Source organism: Oxyura jamaicensis, chromosome 21 (assembly GCF_011077185.1).
Source record: "Oxyura jamaicensis isolate SHBP4307 breed ruddy duck chromosome 21, BPBGC_Ojam_1.0, whole genome shotgun sequence".
NCBI lineage: Eukaryota > Metazoa > Chordata > Aves > Anseriformes > Anatidae > Oxyura > Oxyura jamaicensis.
In genome coordinates this window covers 3,690,538-3,705,109 of record NC_048913.1, presented here as the reverse complement: position 1 = coordinate 3,705,109, position 14,572 = coordinate 3,690,538, and the positions used below count along the sequence as shown (strand labels likewise).

Below are 14,572 nucleotides of genomic sequence, written 5' to 3'. Positions count from 1 at the left end.
CCCATGCCAGTGGTCTCCACGTTTTGGGATGGGGACCCTTCCCCACGGTGCCTGCGGGGCACAACGCATGGAGCGGGGCATCAGCTGCCAGCCTGCCTGCTTCGGTAACCCTGCAGAGCTCGGTGCTTTTATCATGTAAGGTGGTCGTGGCTGGTGTTTTTCTGGCATTTAAAACGCAGCTGTGAGCCTGTGCGGTGCCCTTAGGTGAAGGGCTTCTTTTTCGAGGGCCCCCCTAGCACAGCAAATCAGCCTCCTAGGGTTTGTCGTCGTGATTCACCTCTGTGTGCGCTGATGCACGCAGCCAGGAGGGGGGAGGCTCTGCAGGAGCTGTTTCCCTGTGCAAATCCTAAGGGAGGGACTGTCCCGTGGGCTGGGGATGCTCTTGGGATCCCGGTGGCAGTGGGGTGGCTGGGGTGGGATCTCCCTTGGGTGCTGCTCCCTGCTTGGTCGCTTTGTTGCTGGCGCTGCACGGGGCAGCAGGGGCGAGGGGGGCACCGGTGGGGCTTCACTGAGCTCTTCGGAGGCTCACTGCAGGGAAAGATAACGTCCCCCTTGTCACTCTCTGCGTTTGTACTTGCCCAAAGTCATGCAATGACTCAGTGGCAGGGCTGGGAAGAGAGCCCAGGACTTCCGACCCTCCTTGGAAATGCATCTGATGGCTGGAGCTGGAGATGCAGCGGCATCACGGTAACCTTCAGCCCGCCGTGCCCTCTCTCCCCGCTGCTGGAGCCGCCTCGTGTACTGCCCTCCAGCTTGTCCCGGGGAGGCACAGCGTCCTCACAAGCCTGCCAGCACGCCGAGCAGCAACCCCAGCTCCCTGCACACCTCTCCTCTCCTGCCTGGTGCCCTAGCAGTGCTCGGGGGGGGGCTCTTGGTTACAGCTGGGGCACCACTGCCGAAGCGACGGGGAGCAGTGTGCTCGGTGGGGTATTGCACAGAGAATCAGGCTTGCAGCTAGGCAGGGGAATAAAGGAGAAGCAACGTCTGTTCTCTGCCTCTAAACCAGGTCTGGGAAGGGAGCTGCTGAGCCTGGAGAGATGCTAAGGTGCCTTCGTGCAGGAACCTCTCGCCGCGGCGTCCACACGCGTTACCTGGCACAAATGGGGTGTCCCGGGGACGTCGCAGCTTTCTGAGAGCTCAGCTGAGGGGCTTGGGAGGAGAAGGCCAGTTAACGCTTGGGATCTTCTTCCCTTCCAAGGGCACAGCAGCAACCTGCTCTCGCTGCTGGGAAGCATTCCTTGTGTGCCCATGAATCCTCCTCGCCGTCACTGCGACGGGGAATCTCATATCGCGCTGATGATGCGAGGAGAAGAGGGCATCGCAGGCCTCTCTCCTGCTCGGAAAAGCTGTTTATTCATCTTTTTCCCTCCCCCAGACTCTAGTACATGATACAACTGCTATTTAAAAATGAATAGATGGCTGCTTTCGTGGCTGAGCAGGCACAGCGTGGTGGGCTGCTATTTTTAGGCTGAGCGCGGCTGGCGACGTGGAGGTGTCGCGGGGAGCAGGGAGGCGGAGGGGATTCTCTCGCCGCAGGGATGCGGGGGCAGGCGATGAGCACAGCATGCTGGCTTTCTTCCTCCCAGCTGCCTTTTTCTCCTGCCGCCTCCCCCGGCTCCCTCCTGCTGCTCTCTTGTTCCCTCCTCACTCCCCCGGCTCGCCTTTGGGTGCCGCTGGCAGGGAGGCAGCCAAATGCCTTTTGAAACGCAGGCAGGAGCCTAGATGCTCACGGCACGGAAAGGAGAAAAAAAAAAAACACATCTTTGCACAAATAAATGCCCTTGTTTAGGCATTTTTTTTGTTTGCTGAGAGCTCAGCAAGCTCCCGCTGCTGCTCCCCGCGTGCCCAGAGGCGTGCGCGCAGGCTGAGCTCTGCATCGGGTCCCGGCCACCCGCTCAGTGTCCCTGTCCTTTGCTGTCTGTCTGTCCCATCCTTCCCATCAAGCGAGCACTGCCTGAAGCCCAGGGCCAAGTGCTGGAAGGACAACATCAGCCAGGGATGGTGCAGGGGGGCTCGGGGCTCTGCTTTGCCCCCGCTGCCCACTGGGACCGGAGCTGCGGCGCTGCGGCAGGATGGCCCAGAGCAGCCTTGGGGTTGGATGTGCACGGTTAGAGGACAGGAGGGGGGAGTGAGACCAGCATGTTAAAGCGCGTGTTCCCTGTTCCCGTAAAGCAAAGCTCAGCCTTTGTCCAAAAAGAGGCTTGAAATATAAAAAAGAGAGAACTGAACCCCAAATCCGCAGGGTTCTGTTGCTGGGGCTGTGCAGCTCTGTGCTGCGATTGCCTTTGCCCTCCGCCTTGTCCTCCTGAATTGTTTTTGGGCAGCTCTTTGGGCTTACCTTCTGAAGGCATTGCAAACCTCCTGGCATCTTCTGGAGGCAGGAAGAGGTCAAGCACCGCTCAGAGGGCTGTGGTAACACCCCTCCTGCATTTGGGATCACGGCGTTCCCTGGTTCTTACTTGTGGTCGCGTTCGCTGTCTCGAGTGGTTTATTTAAAAAGTGCTTGATCAACGCGAGGCTGGCGTGCCCTGGTGGGACTTCTGAGATCAGGGCTGGGGACGTGACGGAGATGCACACGGTCGGGCTGATTTGGAGGTGGTGTAGCTTCACGGAAAACCAGCAGGGATCACATACCTCGTAGAGCAGTGCCCTTCTGGGCGCGGGGAGGAGGATATCGATCCGGAGATGAGCACAGCAGGGAAGCAGCGGGTGTGAGAGCAGCGAAGACCCTCGGCATCACCTTGCATCTCTCGTGTCCCTCCAGGGACCGTCCCCTCCCCATTCCTTAGGAGCAGGGTGCTGTTTCCCTGGCAGGAGCTGCTCTTGCTTGGGGTCTTTGAGGAGGGACCCACGGGAACTGTCGGGGTCTAGAGCTGTTCTGGGTAATGCTTTGTTTCTCCCCCCATCAGTGACACCGAGAAGGGGGATCCCACCGCCCGCCACCCGCAGCCATGGAAGGCGGCGTGCAGCTCCTCAACCGCGACGGCCACAGCATCTCGCACAACTCCAAGCGGCACTACCACGACGCCTTCGTCTGCATGAACCGCATGCGGCAGCGCGGGCTGCTCTGCGACATCGTGCTCCACGTGGGCACCAAGGAGATCAAGGCCCACAAGGTGGTGCTGGCGTCCTGCAGCCCGTACTTCCACGCCATGTTCACAAGCAAGTAGTCTTCCTCTCTTCTCCGCGGCGTGGTATCCCCGGCTCCTCAAACCCTCTGTTTCCTGCAGTCCCCTTCCCTTTCTGCCCTGCTCCTGCCTTGTGGAAGGATGATGCCTGTGTATCATCTTGGTGAGCAAGTGCGTGCCTCATTTGGCTCCCCTCTGTGCAGCAGTTTGCCCGTAATCCCCTTCCCAGGTATCTTGATGCCTGTCCTGCAGACGTAGACCCCATTCCCGGCTGCTTCTCCCCGCTGAGAAGTGGGCAGGAGACCTTCCTTGGCTGTGATGCCGGGCTGTGGACGTGGCTGGTTCCGTATACAGCCAAGTCTCCCTGCGGGGAAGAGTCCCGCTGAGGGACTTTGTTCGTGTGTTGCCCCAGATGAGATGAGTGAGAGCCGCCAGACCCACGTCACGCTGCACGACATCGACCCGCAGGCCCTGGAGCAGCTGGTGCAGTACGCTTACACGGCTGAGATCGTGGTGGGCGAGGGCAACGTGCAGGTAGGAGCCCCCCCAAATCCTTCCTCTCCACAAAGCTTGTATGAGGCGTAGCTCCTGGGGATTTTCTTGCCCTCTGCTCGGGACTTTCAGCTGTTGTTCTGTGATGCCACCCACATTTAGCAGTGGTCAGGGAGTTCCTCTGCCTTCCTGAGCCCAGAGGTGGAGTTTTTGCAACTGCCTCCCTAAAGCACAGTGGCAAGGGCAGCTCTAGCCCCAAGCATCTGTCATTCTCCTGCCACTTCCGAGCACTCTGGAGTATCGTAGGCATCCTTCCTGGCTCTTCTTAAACTCAGTCCTGTTGGAAACAAATAATACTCTGTCCTCTATGAGCTTGTGTGCATGAAGCCGCTCACTTAAGCTGTTCTGCCATTGACCTGCAGTGGGACAAGGGTGAAAATGGTGTTTCCTTGCCCTGGAAGCTCCCTTTTTCCCCATTCTTTTCCACTGCCAGACACTTCTTCCCGCCGCCAGCCTGCTTCAGCTCAATGGTGTGCGGGATGCTTGCTGCAAGTTCCTCCTGAGCCAGCTCGACCCATCCAACTGCCTGGGGATCCGGGGCTTTGCCGACACGCACTCCTGCAGCGACCTCCTCAAGTCTGCCCACAAGTACGTCCTCCAGCACTTCGTGGAGGTGTCCAAGACCGAGGAGTTCATGTTGCTGCCCCTCAAACAGGTGAGGTCCTGCTGGAGACGTGAAGGTGTGGGCCTGGCGAGGCTTTGCTTGATTTATCCTGGAAGGCACAGTCAGGAGCCTGAGGGACCCGCACAGAGGGGACAGGGTTTGGCAGGGAAATGTAGCCAGAATCTGTGCTTTGTAGCCAGAATCTGTGCTTTGGTCTTTTCTGTTTGATGGCGAAACAATACGTGGAGGAGTGCTGTCAGAGCGAGCTTAATCCCCTGTGAAACAGGGACGGGAGGCTAGCAGGGAGGATAATTGCTGGTGCTGGTGCTCGCCACGTGAGCTCTGGGTGCACTGCCCTCTGCCTGGGAGCACAAAGGGACACGTCTCCCTCTGTCCGTCCTCGGGGCAGAGGGGAGGGAGCATTTTGCCACCTGCTCCAGCTCTGTCATCCTTTGGCAGGCGAAGCGAGCCTGCTGGGAACAGCCAGGGCACCTGGCTCCATCCCATGAAATATTGAAGGGACGCGTGCGGGCAGAGTCATCTGCCTGAGCTCACTGATGCTTATTGGAAGTGTCAGGCACTGCAGCAGCTTCAGACACAGAAGGGGGGGGGAACGAGCCAAGGAGGGTGGCCGAGGGCAGAGCTGGCTCCGCACCCGTGCTGCAAGGAGGGGGAGCTGCACCTGCCTGCTAGCGGGGTCCCAGCTGCCCTGCGGATCCTTCATGCAGCGGCTGTGCACTCCTCGGCCACCAGCATCTGCAGGGGGCTGCTCTCTGCCTCTGCCGGTGCTGTTCTGCTGGCCACTCAGCTGCCTGTGGGAATAAATCCCTCGCTCCCACGCTGTGCCAGCTGACACTTGCCTTCTCCATCCCTCTCTGCAGGTGCTGGACCTCATTTCCAGTGACAGCCTCAACGTGCCGTCGGAGGAGGAGGTGTACCGGGCCGTGCTCAGCTGGGTCAAGCACGATGTGGACAGCAGAAGGCAGCATGTCCCCAGGGTGAGGGAGCCTGCTGGGTTCAACCCGCCAGCTCCCAGCGTCTGTCGGGGTGGGAACGCAGCTGTAGGAAGCTGCGGGGTGGCCAGAGGGCAGGGTGGCCCTGGCACCGGGCAGGGTGTGGGCAGCAGAGGGGGATCAGCCCTGCCTGCAGACTTCCAGAGCTTTCCCATGCATTCTCAAACAGGAATCTCAGACAAACGTGATCAGAGACTTCTTCCAACTCATGTCTTTGTACCTGCACCTTGGAGCCTCCTGCCGTGGGCACGCTGGGTGCGGGAGGGCTCAGCAGCCCCACGGCGAGGATCATTGCTCATAGGATGAGGATGAGGGACGTGTCCCGCTGGGCTGAGGGCTCCTGGCCCTGCAGGGGCATTAAGGCAGAATTGGTGGCTTTGTCACCAGCTGCCTGTTCTGCCAAGTGAGCAGGATGCCACCTCCACGCAGAGGCAGCCTTGTTGGTGTGCCAGGGTTTGGAGGGGTGGCATGGGGGGGTGTAAAACCACCACGGGGGGGCTACAGTGGCCAAATCCTTCCCACCCCGCTGATGGGACGTGACCCCTCTCCCTTCAGCTCATGAAGTGCGTGCGGCTGCCCTTGCTGAGCCGGGACTTCCTGATGAGCAACGTGGACACGGAGCTGCTGGTGCGGCACCACTCGGAGTGCAAGGACCTGCTGATCGAGGCCCTCAAGTACCACCTCATGCCGGAGCAGCGAGGGGTCCTCAGCAACAGCAGGACGAGGCCACGGCGCTGCGAGGGGGCCAGCACCGTGCTGTTTGCCGTGGGTAAGGCGCCGCCGGGGAGGGGATTGCCCCTTCCACGCGCGGATATCCTTGAAAACCCACTTCCCAGGGCCTCGGGACTGTTGTGTGCTCTGCTTTGCCGTCCCGTGCGCAGGTGGGGGGAGCCTGTTCGCCATCCACGGGGACTGCGAGGCCTACGACACGCGGACGGACCGGTGGCACATGGTGGCCTCCATGTCGACGCGCAGGGCCAGGGTCGGCGTGGCTGCCATCGGGAACAAGCTCTACGCCGTGGGCGGGTAAGGAGGGCAGGGGGACAAGGAGGGGCTGTCACCACCTCTGCACAGAGCTGTCTGTGCTCTCAGCAGGTGCTTTGGTGCTCTCAGCCTTGGAGGAAGCTGGGGTGGTGACGGGGATCCAGGCCCTGGGTTTCTCCAGCACACACCCAGGCTTCCCAGCCTCTCACACGCTCTCTGTTCTTTTTATCCCCCTACAGCTACGACGGGACCTCTGATCTGGCCACGGTGGAGTCCTACGATCCCGTCACCAATTCCTGGCAGCCCGAGGTGTCCATGGGCACCAGGAGGAGCTGCCTGGGCGTAGCGGCGCTTCACGGGCTTCTCTATGCAGCTGGGGGGTACGACGGGGCCTCGTGCCTCAACAGGTAGGGGATCGCCCTGCTGCGGCCTCCTCCGTTGCTCTTGCATGCACTGTCCGTGGCGCTGGGTGCCTGGGGAGCCCCCACTGTCTGCTCCCGACAGAAAGCCTGGCCCTGGCATAGATTTCTTGCAATCCAGCTGTGCCTCCCAGTGTCTTTGGCCCAGGGAAATAGCATCCTGTAGCCCTCTGCCACCACAGCCCGTGACCTTTGTTAGCTCTCCCCTCCGTTTTTCCCCTCCCTTTTTCCCAAGCCTTCTTGGGAGCTGCCCGCGAGGCTGTGTCAAAGGGCTTTGACCTGGGCTTTGCCAGCGTCACACCTTGTGTTCCTGTGTCCCTGCCTGCTGCAGCGCAGAGCGGTACGACCCTCTGACAGGCACCTGGACATCCATCGCTGCCATGAGCACCAGGAGACGCTACGTCCGGGTGGCAACGCTAGGTGGGTGATGGCACGAGGACCCGGCTTCTGTGCAGACCGTCTCTTGCGTTCCTGGGTGGTTCCTTTTCATCTTCTTCTGTTCCAGTCGCTGCCTCCCCTTCCGCAGGTTCCCTGGCCGCGGGTGCGGGTAACCCAGCCGTCCCTCTGCTATGTCCTGACCTGCTCCCTGCCTTTGCCTTGCTCCTCAGCCTCCCTCGTGGTTGGGTTCCGGCACATTCCGGCAGCTCCCCAGGGGACCCAGTGCCCCCACGACTTGTTCCTCAGCTCCTTTGTGCTCACTTCGAGCTTGGAGCACGAGGGCTGGCTGCGGACGATCAGCCATCCCTAGCAGGGAGGGGAACGCCTTACGAGTTTTCCCTTTTGACAAGGGGGCAGTTCCCTTACTGATGATCCAAGCAGTAGTGCGGGGTCAAACCTGTGTCTACCGGGGGTGCCATGCCACGATGTCTCATGACTCCGCCGAGCGACTTCTGTCCTTAAGGAGGATGCAGTGGGAGAAGCGGCCACTTCATTACTTAGTGCAGCTCTGGGGTTAATGCAAGTTCCACTCCCCCCCCCCCCGAGCTGGACCCCCGTGGGGATGCCAGGGCAGCGCTCTGCTCCCCGCCACCCCAGCATCTGCTGCGAGGCGTCCCCGGGCGCCTCTCCCCTGCCTCGTTCTGTGCTTCCAGCTCTCGGTGCTGACTCAGAGGTTCCCTCCCCTCCATCACCAGCTCGCACGCCGCCGGCCACGGCCTTTATTGGCTTTCCCCTGCTCCAGCCTCCGCTGCTAAAAATATCCCGTGGCTCTGGCGGGGAGCGCTTGCAGCTCCCGTCACGCGGAGGTCAGGAAGCAGCCGGCGGACGAGCTCTTTGGGAAGCTTGCGGCGGGGCTGGGAAATTGCCCGATGAATATTTCACAAGGCTCCATGCTGCAAGGCAGGGGGGAGCCCTGCCAGCCCCCTGGGGAGCGGGGGGCACCCATGGGGACACCCCATGCGGCGTTTCTGGGGGATTATGCGGGGACTGGGGGGCTTCAGCTGATTCCTGCGTGTGTCTGACTGTCTTTGCAGAAGGCAACCTCTATGCTGTTGGGGGATATGACAGCTCGTCCCACTTAGCCACGGTAGAAAAGTATGAGCCCCAGGTAAATCCGAGAGAAAGCGTGCCTGGTAACCTCTTTTCTTTCTCCCCTCCTGGTGGGTGCCTGAAGGGGCCCTGCAGGAAGAGAAGGGCCACGCGAGTTGCTGAAGGATGTAGCAGAAGGTGAGAGGTCTGCTGTGCATGGTTTTGGAGCAGGCAGCTGCCGTAGTTGAAGATGGGACCACGTCCTAGCAAAGTATTGCAGGGACAGGGGAGCTGGAGGGGTGCTCAGCTGAACGTGGGCAGCACGGAGCTGCCCGCCTCCTTGGTGGCACGTCCCCATGGACAGCCCTGAAATGGGGCCATACCAACCCCTTGTCCAGCAGTTCTGCAGGGGCAGAGCATCCGTGGGGGCAGCCCAGAGCAAATGAGCCATCACCCACCTCTGAGATCTCTCTTTGAGGTTTTTAACCACCAGAGCCCTCCATATCCTCGGTGCCCGTAGGCCAGCTCGGCTTGTCTAGGAAGAGCAGTTCTCGTTCACGTCTCCCAGCTTCCAGCCCGAGGTTTTTGCTGCGTGCTCACCCGGGGCACTTAGCAGGGATTGCAGGAGGCTGGGGACAAGGGTCTGGGGGCTCACAGCTCCGTTACAGCAGGCTGCAGAGCTGCAAACAGATCAAAGAGAAGCTCCTGGAGGTTTTCTGTGAGCCCTAAAGCCACAGCCGTGCCTTGTAGAGGTTTGAAATAGCCACAGCTCCATCCCCGTGCCTGGTTCGGTTGCGAGATGCCTGGTGGCCTGGCACAGAGCTCTGCTCAGGGGGTGGCAGGGCTCCTGCCAGCTGGGGCTGTGCTTTCCCGAGCCTGTCGGCAGAGGTCTCTCCTGGGGCCTCGCACCTCTTCCTGCTGGAGAATTGTTTCATCTGCGAACTTTGGGTTTGTTTGATAGCTCTTCTGGAGCCGCAGCAGTGTCCCAGAACCCTGCATTCACAGTCCTCCCAGGTGCTTAGCTGGGAAGGGCAGAAAAATCTTCCCCATGGGAGCTGTGAACAGCGATAATTTGCCTCTCTCCTTCAGCAGGAGCAAACCAAACCCATGCAGCAGAGCTCTCCACCCTCCATCGTCTCACGACATCTCTGTGATCCCCTCCAAAACTGTTTTGTTTTGTTTTGTTTTTTGCGAGGGACGAGAGGAGGCTCACAGTTAGCCTGCAGCTCGTGCGGGCAGCGTGCTGCTATCCGCCTGCAGCCGAGCTGGAGAGCCGTGGGGCCGGGCCGGAGATGGCAGCCGGCAGTGCTGCGATCCAGCTCGCTGTGCAAGCAGCTCGTGGCCTCTGCTCCACATAGCGATGCTGGGAGGGCTGCTCCTCGCTCGCCTGTTGCCCTGACCTCTTTGGATGAAGGGGAAAGAGCTGGGGTCCTGCCAACAGCGTTTTCTGGGGGGAGGGCTGTTAACTCAGCGTGGGTAGAGCAGGGGTGAGGGGAAGAGGACTTGTACCCGCGGCTCATGAGCAAGCATTGCCCCCTCCCAGATCAACACCTGGACGCCCATTGCCAACATGCTGAGCCGCCGGAGCAGCGCAGGGGTGGCCGTGCTGGAGGGGATGCTCTACGTGGCCGGCGGCAACGACGGGACCAGCTGCCTTAACTCCGTGGAGCGCTACAACCCCAAAACCAACACGTGGGAGAGCGTGGCGCCCATGAACATCCGCAGGTAAGGAGCTCGGGGCCAGGAGCTCGTCCCTCCGAGAGCTTTGCCGCACTTGGCACGGCGAGCGGTGCGCCGCAGAGCGTGCCCCAGGGGCCGGCCGGCCCTGCAGCTGGCTGGCTCCGTGCTTGCTGCACAAAGGCAACCCGCACGTCCTCTGTGGGGGATTTAGGGGGGTGTGTGTGTGCCAGGAGGGGCCTTCTGCAGCGGGCGTTGTCTGCTGAGGGATTTATTCCCGGCTCTCCGCATGGCTGTACAGGTTCAGGTGGCGCAGCTGGCTGGGGCCACGTAGATGTTGCTTGGCTGCGGGAGGATTTTAAGCTTGGAAGTGCAAGAATTTTAGGCTCCTGTTATTTAGAAATAACACTGCTGCTGTGGGAATTGGATATCGGAGTGAGGGGAAAGACTCAAAGCCCTGTACTGTGCTCTGCCACGAACACACAGTTTCTTTTCATGGGGCATTTGTGAGGCTGGGCACCCCCTTTAGCGGGGTGGCAGAGCTCCCCCGCACCCCGCGTGCGCTGCACTGGAGCCTCACACCCCTGTGGTCTCTGCGCGGTCCTTCCAGGAGCACCCACGACCTGGTGGCCATGGACGGCTGGCTGTACGCCGTGGGTGGCAACGACGGGAGCTCCAGCCTGAACTCCATCGAGAAGTACAACCCGCGCACCAACAAGTGGGTGGCAGCCTCCTGCATGTTCACCCGCCGGAGCAGCGTGGGGGTGGCGGTGCTGGAACTGCTCAACTTCCCACCCCCTTCCTCGCCCACCCTCTCGGTGTCTTCGACGAGCCTTTGACAAAGGAGCAGGACCTGCCCTACCTCAAGGGGACAGGGGCGCCTGGCGGAGCACCCGGCCGCCGTGGCCCGCCCCGCGGGGCAGCCGGTCGTTATAGGAGGAGAGCGAAGGCACCGGGTGCCACCTCCAACCCCAGCACCCCCAGGGACCACGGAGCCATCCCCGCTCTCGGTGCACGCATGGGACCCGCGCGGCGGTCAGAAATGTGCTTCCCGGGGGAGCACCCTCCTTCCAGGGGGCGAGGAGAGGGGGTGCTGTCTGCCCCGTCCACGGACTCATCTCACCGCCCTCCCGAAGGGTGTGTATTTTCCTTCGGGGATGGGAATCTCGAAACCATTGCTGCTTCTCGGATTCAGACGATCCGGCCGGTGCCGCACGGGCGAGCACAGCCAGCCGTGGAGGCTCCCCGGAGTCCCGTGGGGTGGCAGAGGTGGGCGGCGCTCCTCCCAGGGACACGGCCGAGCGTGCGAGCTCTCCTCTGAATGTCACTGTAGCCAAACTCTTTACCAAGCCTTTCGTGCACTGTTCAAGACTCTGAGGCCACCGCATGGTTCTCAATGGTGTCTAATCGATGCCTTAAAATAAATGACTGAAGCCCAGCGAAGGAACAGGGCCTGGAGGAGGCGAAGTTTGGAGACAAAGCTGGATGCAGCATCCTCATCCCTCGGTGTTTCCCGGCTCAGCTGGCCCAACCTCGCTCCCAAGGCTCCCAACGGCCCGTCCCTTTGGGGCGGCCCCAGACGGGGGGATTGGACTTGTTCGCATCGTGCCCAGGTTTTGCTGTCCCAGGTTCAAGTGGCCGTGTGGCTGCCTGCTCCCTGCACGTGCACCTGGTGGGAGCAGATCGGCCTGGCTGCTGCTCCCCTCTCTGCAAAGCAGGTTCTGGGTTCTGGGAAGGGTTCTCGGTTCTTGAAGGAGAGCAGTCCAGCCTTCTGAACGAGGAGGGTTGCCTGGTGTTACTTTTTTGGGTGTTCATTTTTCACCTTTTTTAACCTGAGTGCCAGTATTTTAATTTTAATGACTTCGTATCCTTTTATTTTTACGCTCTCCCGGTATTCCCCATCCCATCTGCTTTTAAGGCAGCAGAAGGGATGCAATTACTTTCCTTAATTGTCGATGAGATGATGACTGTGTCCTGGAAGACGCGTGGGTGTGTGTGCATGTGTGAGATACCATATGTACAGCGAAAGCAGCATGGAAGGGACCATGTGCAATTAGCAACTCCCCGGCAATTAAGCAGCCACTTTAACTAAAGGTTGAATAAATTAGCACTGTAAATCACAAGCCTGTCCTTCCAGAGCCGCCTGTGCCATGGGACCTCCTGGGTGGTTGCTTAGGATGCGATTTCGATGTGTGCGCGTTGTAGGGGAGTGACTCGAGCCCTGGTACCTCAGCGGTGTTCGTGGGGCATTGGAACGTGCTCTGACTTTGTTTGCTTCAGACTTAATGCCTTCAGCCGTGTGCCCCCGCTCCTCCTTGTTCCCCATTTGCAGAACTCACGTTTCACTTGTGATGGTATTTGGCCTAGATTTGCAAGTGGCGTGGGATTTCCTGCTTTCTTTGGGGTGGAAAGAGAGCTTGAGACTCCCCAACTTGAGGCGATTTGTCCCGCGATCTGATTTCTCCTGGACAGGTGCCTGCATGTTTTACAAGCCCATTTACAGTGCCTAAAGTTGGACACCTGAAATTACCAGCTGCTCCTGAAAATCTAGACTGCTTCTCCCCCTGGCCTCCCCCCCAGGACAGTCTGGGCTTCTCGGGCTGAGGAGGACGTTTTGTTTCTCAGAACAGACTTGAAACCCGCCTTTTGTTCCCCTGCCACTTCCCAAGACTCTGTCGAAGCCAGCCCAGCTCAGCAGCTCTCCCCTTCCTGGAGATTCACACCCTGTGAGCGGCCGGGAGGCTCGTGCAGGTTGCCTCCTGGTCAGCACGGCGGTAGGGCTGCCAAAAGCGGTGGCGTTCATCTGCTTTGTGTGCAGGAATGAAGAACTGGCGAAATCCGCATTGGTGTGTGTGCGAGTGTGCGTGAGAGAGGTCTCGAGCCTTTTCTTCCCGTTCCTGTAAGCAACATCAGGATTTTAGTCTTCTGCTGGGCTCGTTTCAGCCAGCACATCCAAGGTGCCCTGGGCTTTAGGGTCCCCTGTACAGGAGGATCGGCCTGAAAGCCTCACGGTACGCTCAGAAAGGGGCTGGTGCTGGGACGCTGAGGCCGGTGTAAGGAATGGGATAAGGAGAGCTGCGATCCTGAGCAATTTATGCTAGAAAAGCTGTGCAATGCTGCCCTGCCTCCCGAGGGTCAGGGAAAGGGGCAGTGTGACTCCCGTCACCCTCCGGGTGGGTCCTGAGCAATACCACCAGAAATTGTGGAGGAGGGAGCCCTTCGTGTCTGACGTCCTAACTATGCAGGTGCTCACGGCTTTCCCCTAACGGGAAACAGAGGAAGGAAAGGGAGAAACAGTTCCCCAGCAGCTTGCGGGGGTCCAGAGCACCCCAACCCACACTGTGTGGACACGAGGTGTCAGCATCTGCCCCGGGGCGATGCCGGGGCCGGAATTGGTGCTGCACGCCCCTTGCCTCGGCGGGGATGTGCGTCTGTGTGTGTCCGTCTGTGCGTTGTACCCTGTCCGAGCGGGGAGGAGAACCGTCCCGACCCTCCGTGGCTTCTCTGCCAGTTTTAGTTCAGTGGTGTCTCGCCCGAAACGCCCCTCGTGCCGTTTCCCACGTGAATTTCCCCCGGCTGAGGGGCGGCTCCGGGCTGGCTGTGTTGATGTGCTTTGCCCACCGACCCCGCTGGGGATTGCGGGGGGACGGCCAGGGTGGGCCGAGCCCCGAGCCCACACGGGGCAGGGGTTTGCTTGGCCATCCCGGTGGGCAGACCCTGTCTAGCCATGTCAACCCGTCGTCACTTTGATTTCTCTGTAAGTTATCCAACTTATTTATGTGGAACTCTGTTTCTCTGAATTTTTTGCACTACGTGGGACTGGGGAGGGGATACAAGCAATACGAGCCAACGTGTACAATAAAGATGTTTTCTTGAATACAGGATCCTGTCTTCTGCATCCTTTCTTCTCACTTCCCTGGCACGGAGACAGGTAACATTGCCCCGTGCAGATGGTGCTGGGCTAGGACTGTCCTCCCCAGAGCAAAACCAAGGCAAAGATGCTGGTGGTGCTGGAGCCCACTGGGAAAAGCCCAGCCTGAGGCACAGGGGCTGATTTACACCTCTCCCTGCCTTTAAATTCCACGTGGGGCTCCCCAGGAGTCCCGCTCTCCAGCGCTGCTGACAGCTTTTCCCTGCAGTGGGAAGGAGAACCGGCCGAGAGCCACCCTCCCTTACCTGCAGCTGTCACACGCCTCCCGCCCGGGGGCAGGAGCTGCTGCCTGGCCCCATGCGGCGGCTGGGAAGGCTCAGATCTGCCTCCACGAGCTGCTGCCACTCACTGCTGGCTAGGGGGGGAAAAATGCCAAACCCATTTCATGGCAGTCTGAGGCGGGGGGGGGGGGTGAAAAGGGCAAGGAGAAGCTGCGTGGCAAGGGGTAACCACATCCCGTGGGGGCCCGGAGGGGAATTTTCCCATGCATGCATGATCCTACCCCTGCAGCAAAGCCCCGATGGTGCACAGCAGCCGCAGCACGCCTGGCTGCTGCCCTGCCCTGCTCCTCACCGCTCTCTAGGCTCAGTCCTGGGCTTCTATAAATAACTGCTGTGCTGCAAAAGGCTGCAGCCCGGCTGCTTCTGCCCCTCCTGGGAGCAGAGCCCCGGGGGTTTGGGGAGCCGACAGCCCCGTGCGCCCAGCAGGACCCTGGTGGCAGCAGGAGGGGGCAGCTGTAAGGCTTGGGGCTGTAAGGTTTGGAGCTGTAAGGTTTTGGGCTGTAAGGTTTAGAGCTG

General features: G+C 60.3%; 1 protein-coding gene across 1 annotated transcript; it reads left to right on the top strand.

Moving 5' to 3' along the window:
* Nucleotides 1–2,490: 2,490 nt before the first annotated feature.
* Nucleotides 2,491–13,728, top strand: KLHL17 (kelch like family member 17). Its single transcript, XM_035344685.1, has 11 exons — nucleotides 2,491–3,162; nucleotides 3,541–3,662; nucleotides 4,114–4,335; nucleotides 5,166–5,282; nucleotides 5,853–6,066; nucleotides 6,179–6,323; nucleotides 6,521–6,688; nucleotides 7,032–7,120; nucleotides 8,173–8,246; nucleotides 9,711–9,892; nucleotides 10,455–13,728. Exons 1-11 carry the CDS (start codon nucleotides 2,952–2,954, stop codon nucleotides 10,681–10,683), a joined length of 1,773 nt encoding a protein of 590 aa, XP_035200576.1. The 5' UTR covers nucleotides 2,491–2,951; the 3' UTR covers nucleotides 10,684–13,728.
* The last annotated feature ends 844 nt before the right edge of the window (nucleotides 13,729–14,572 follow it).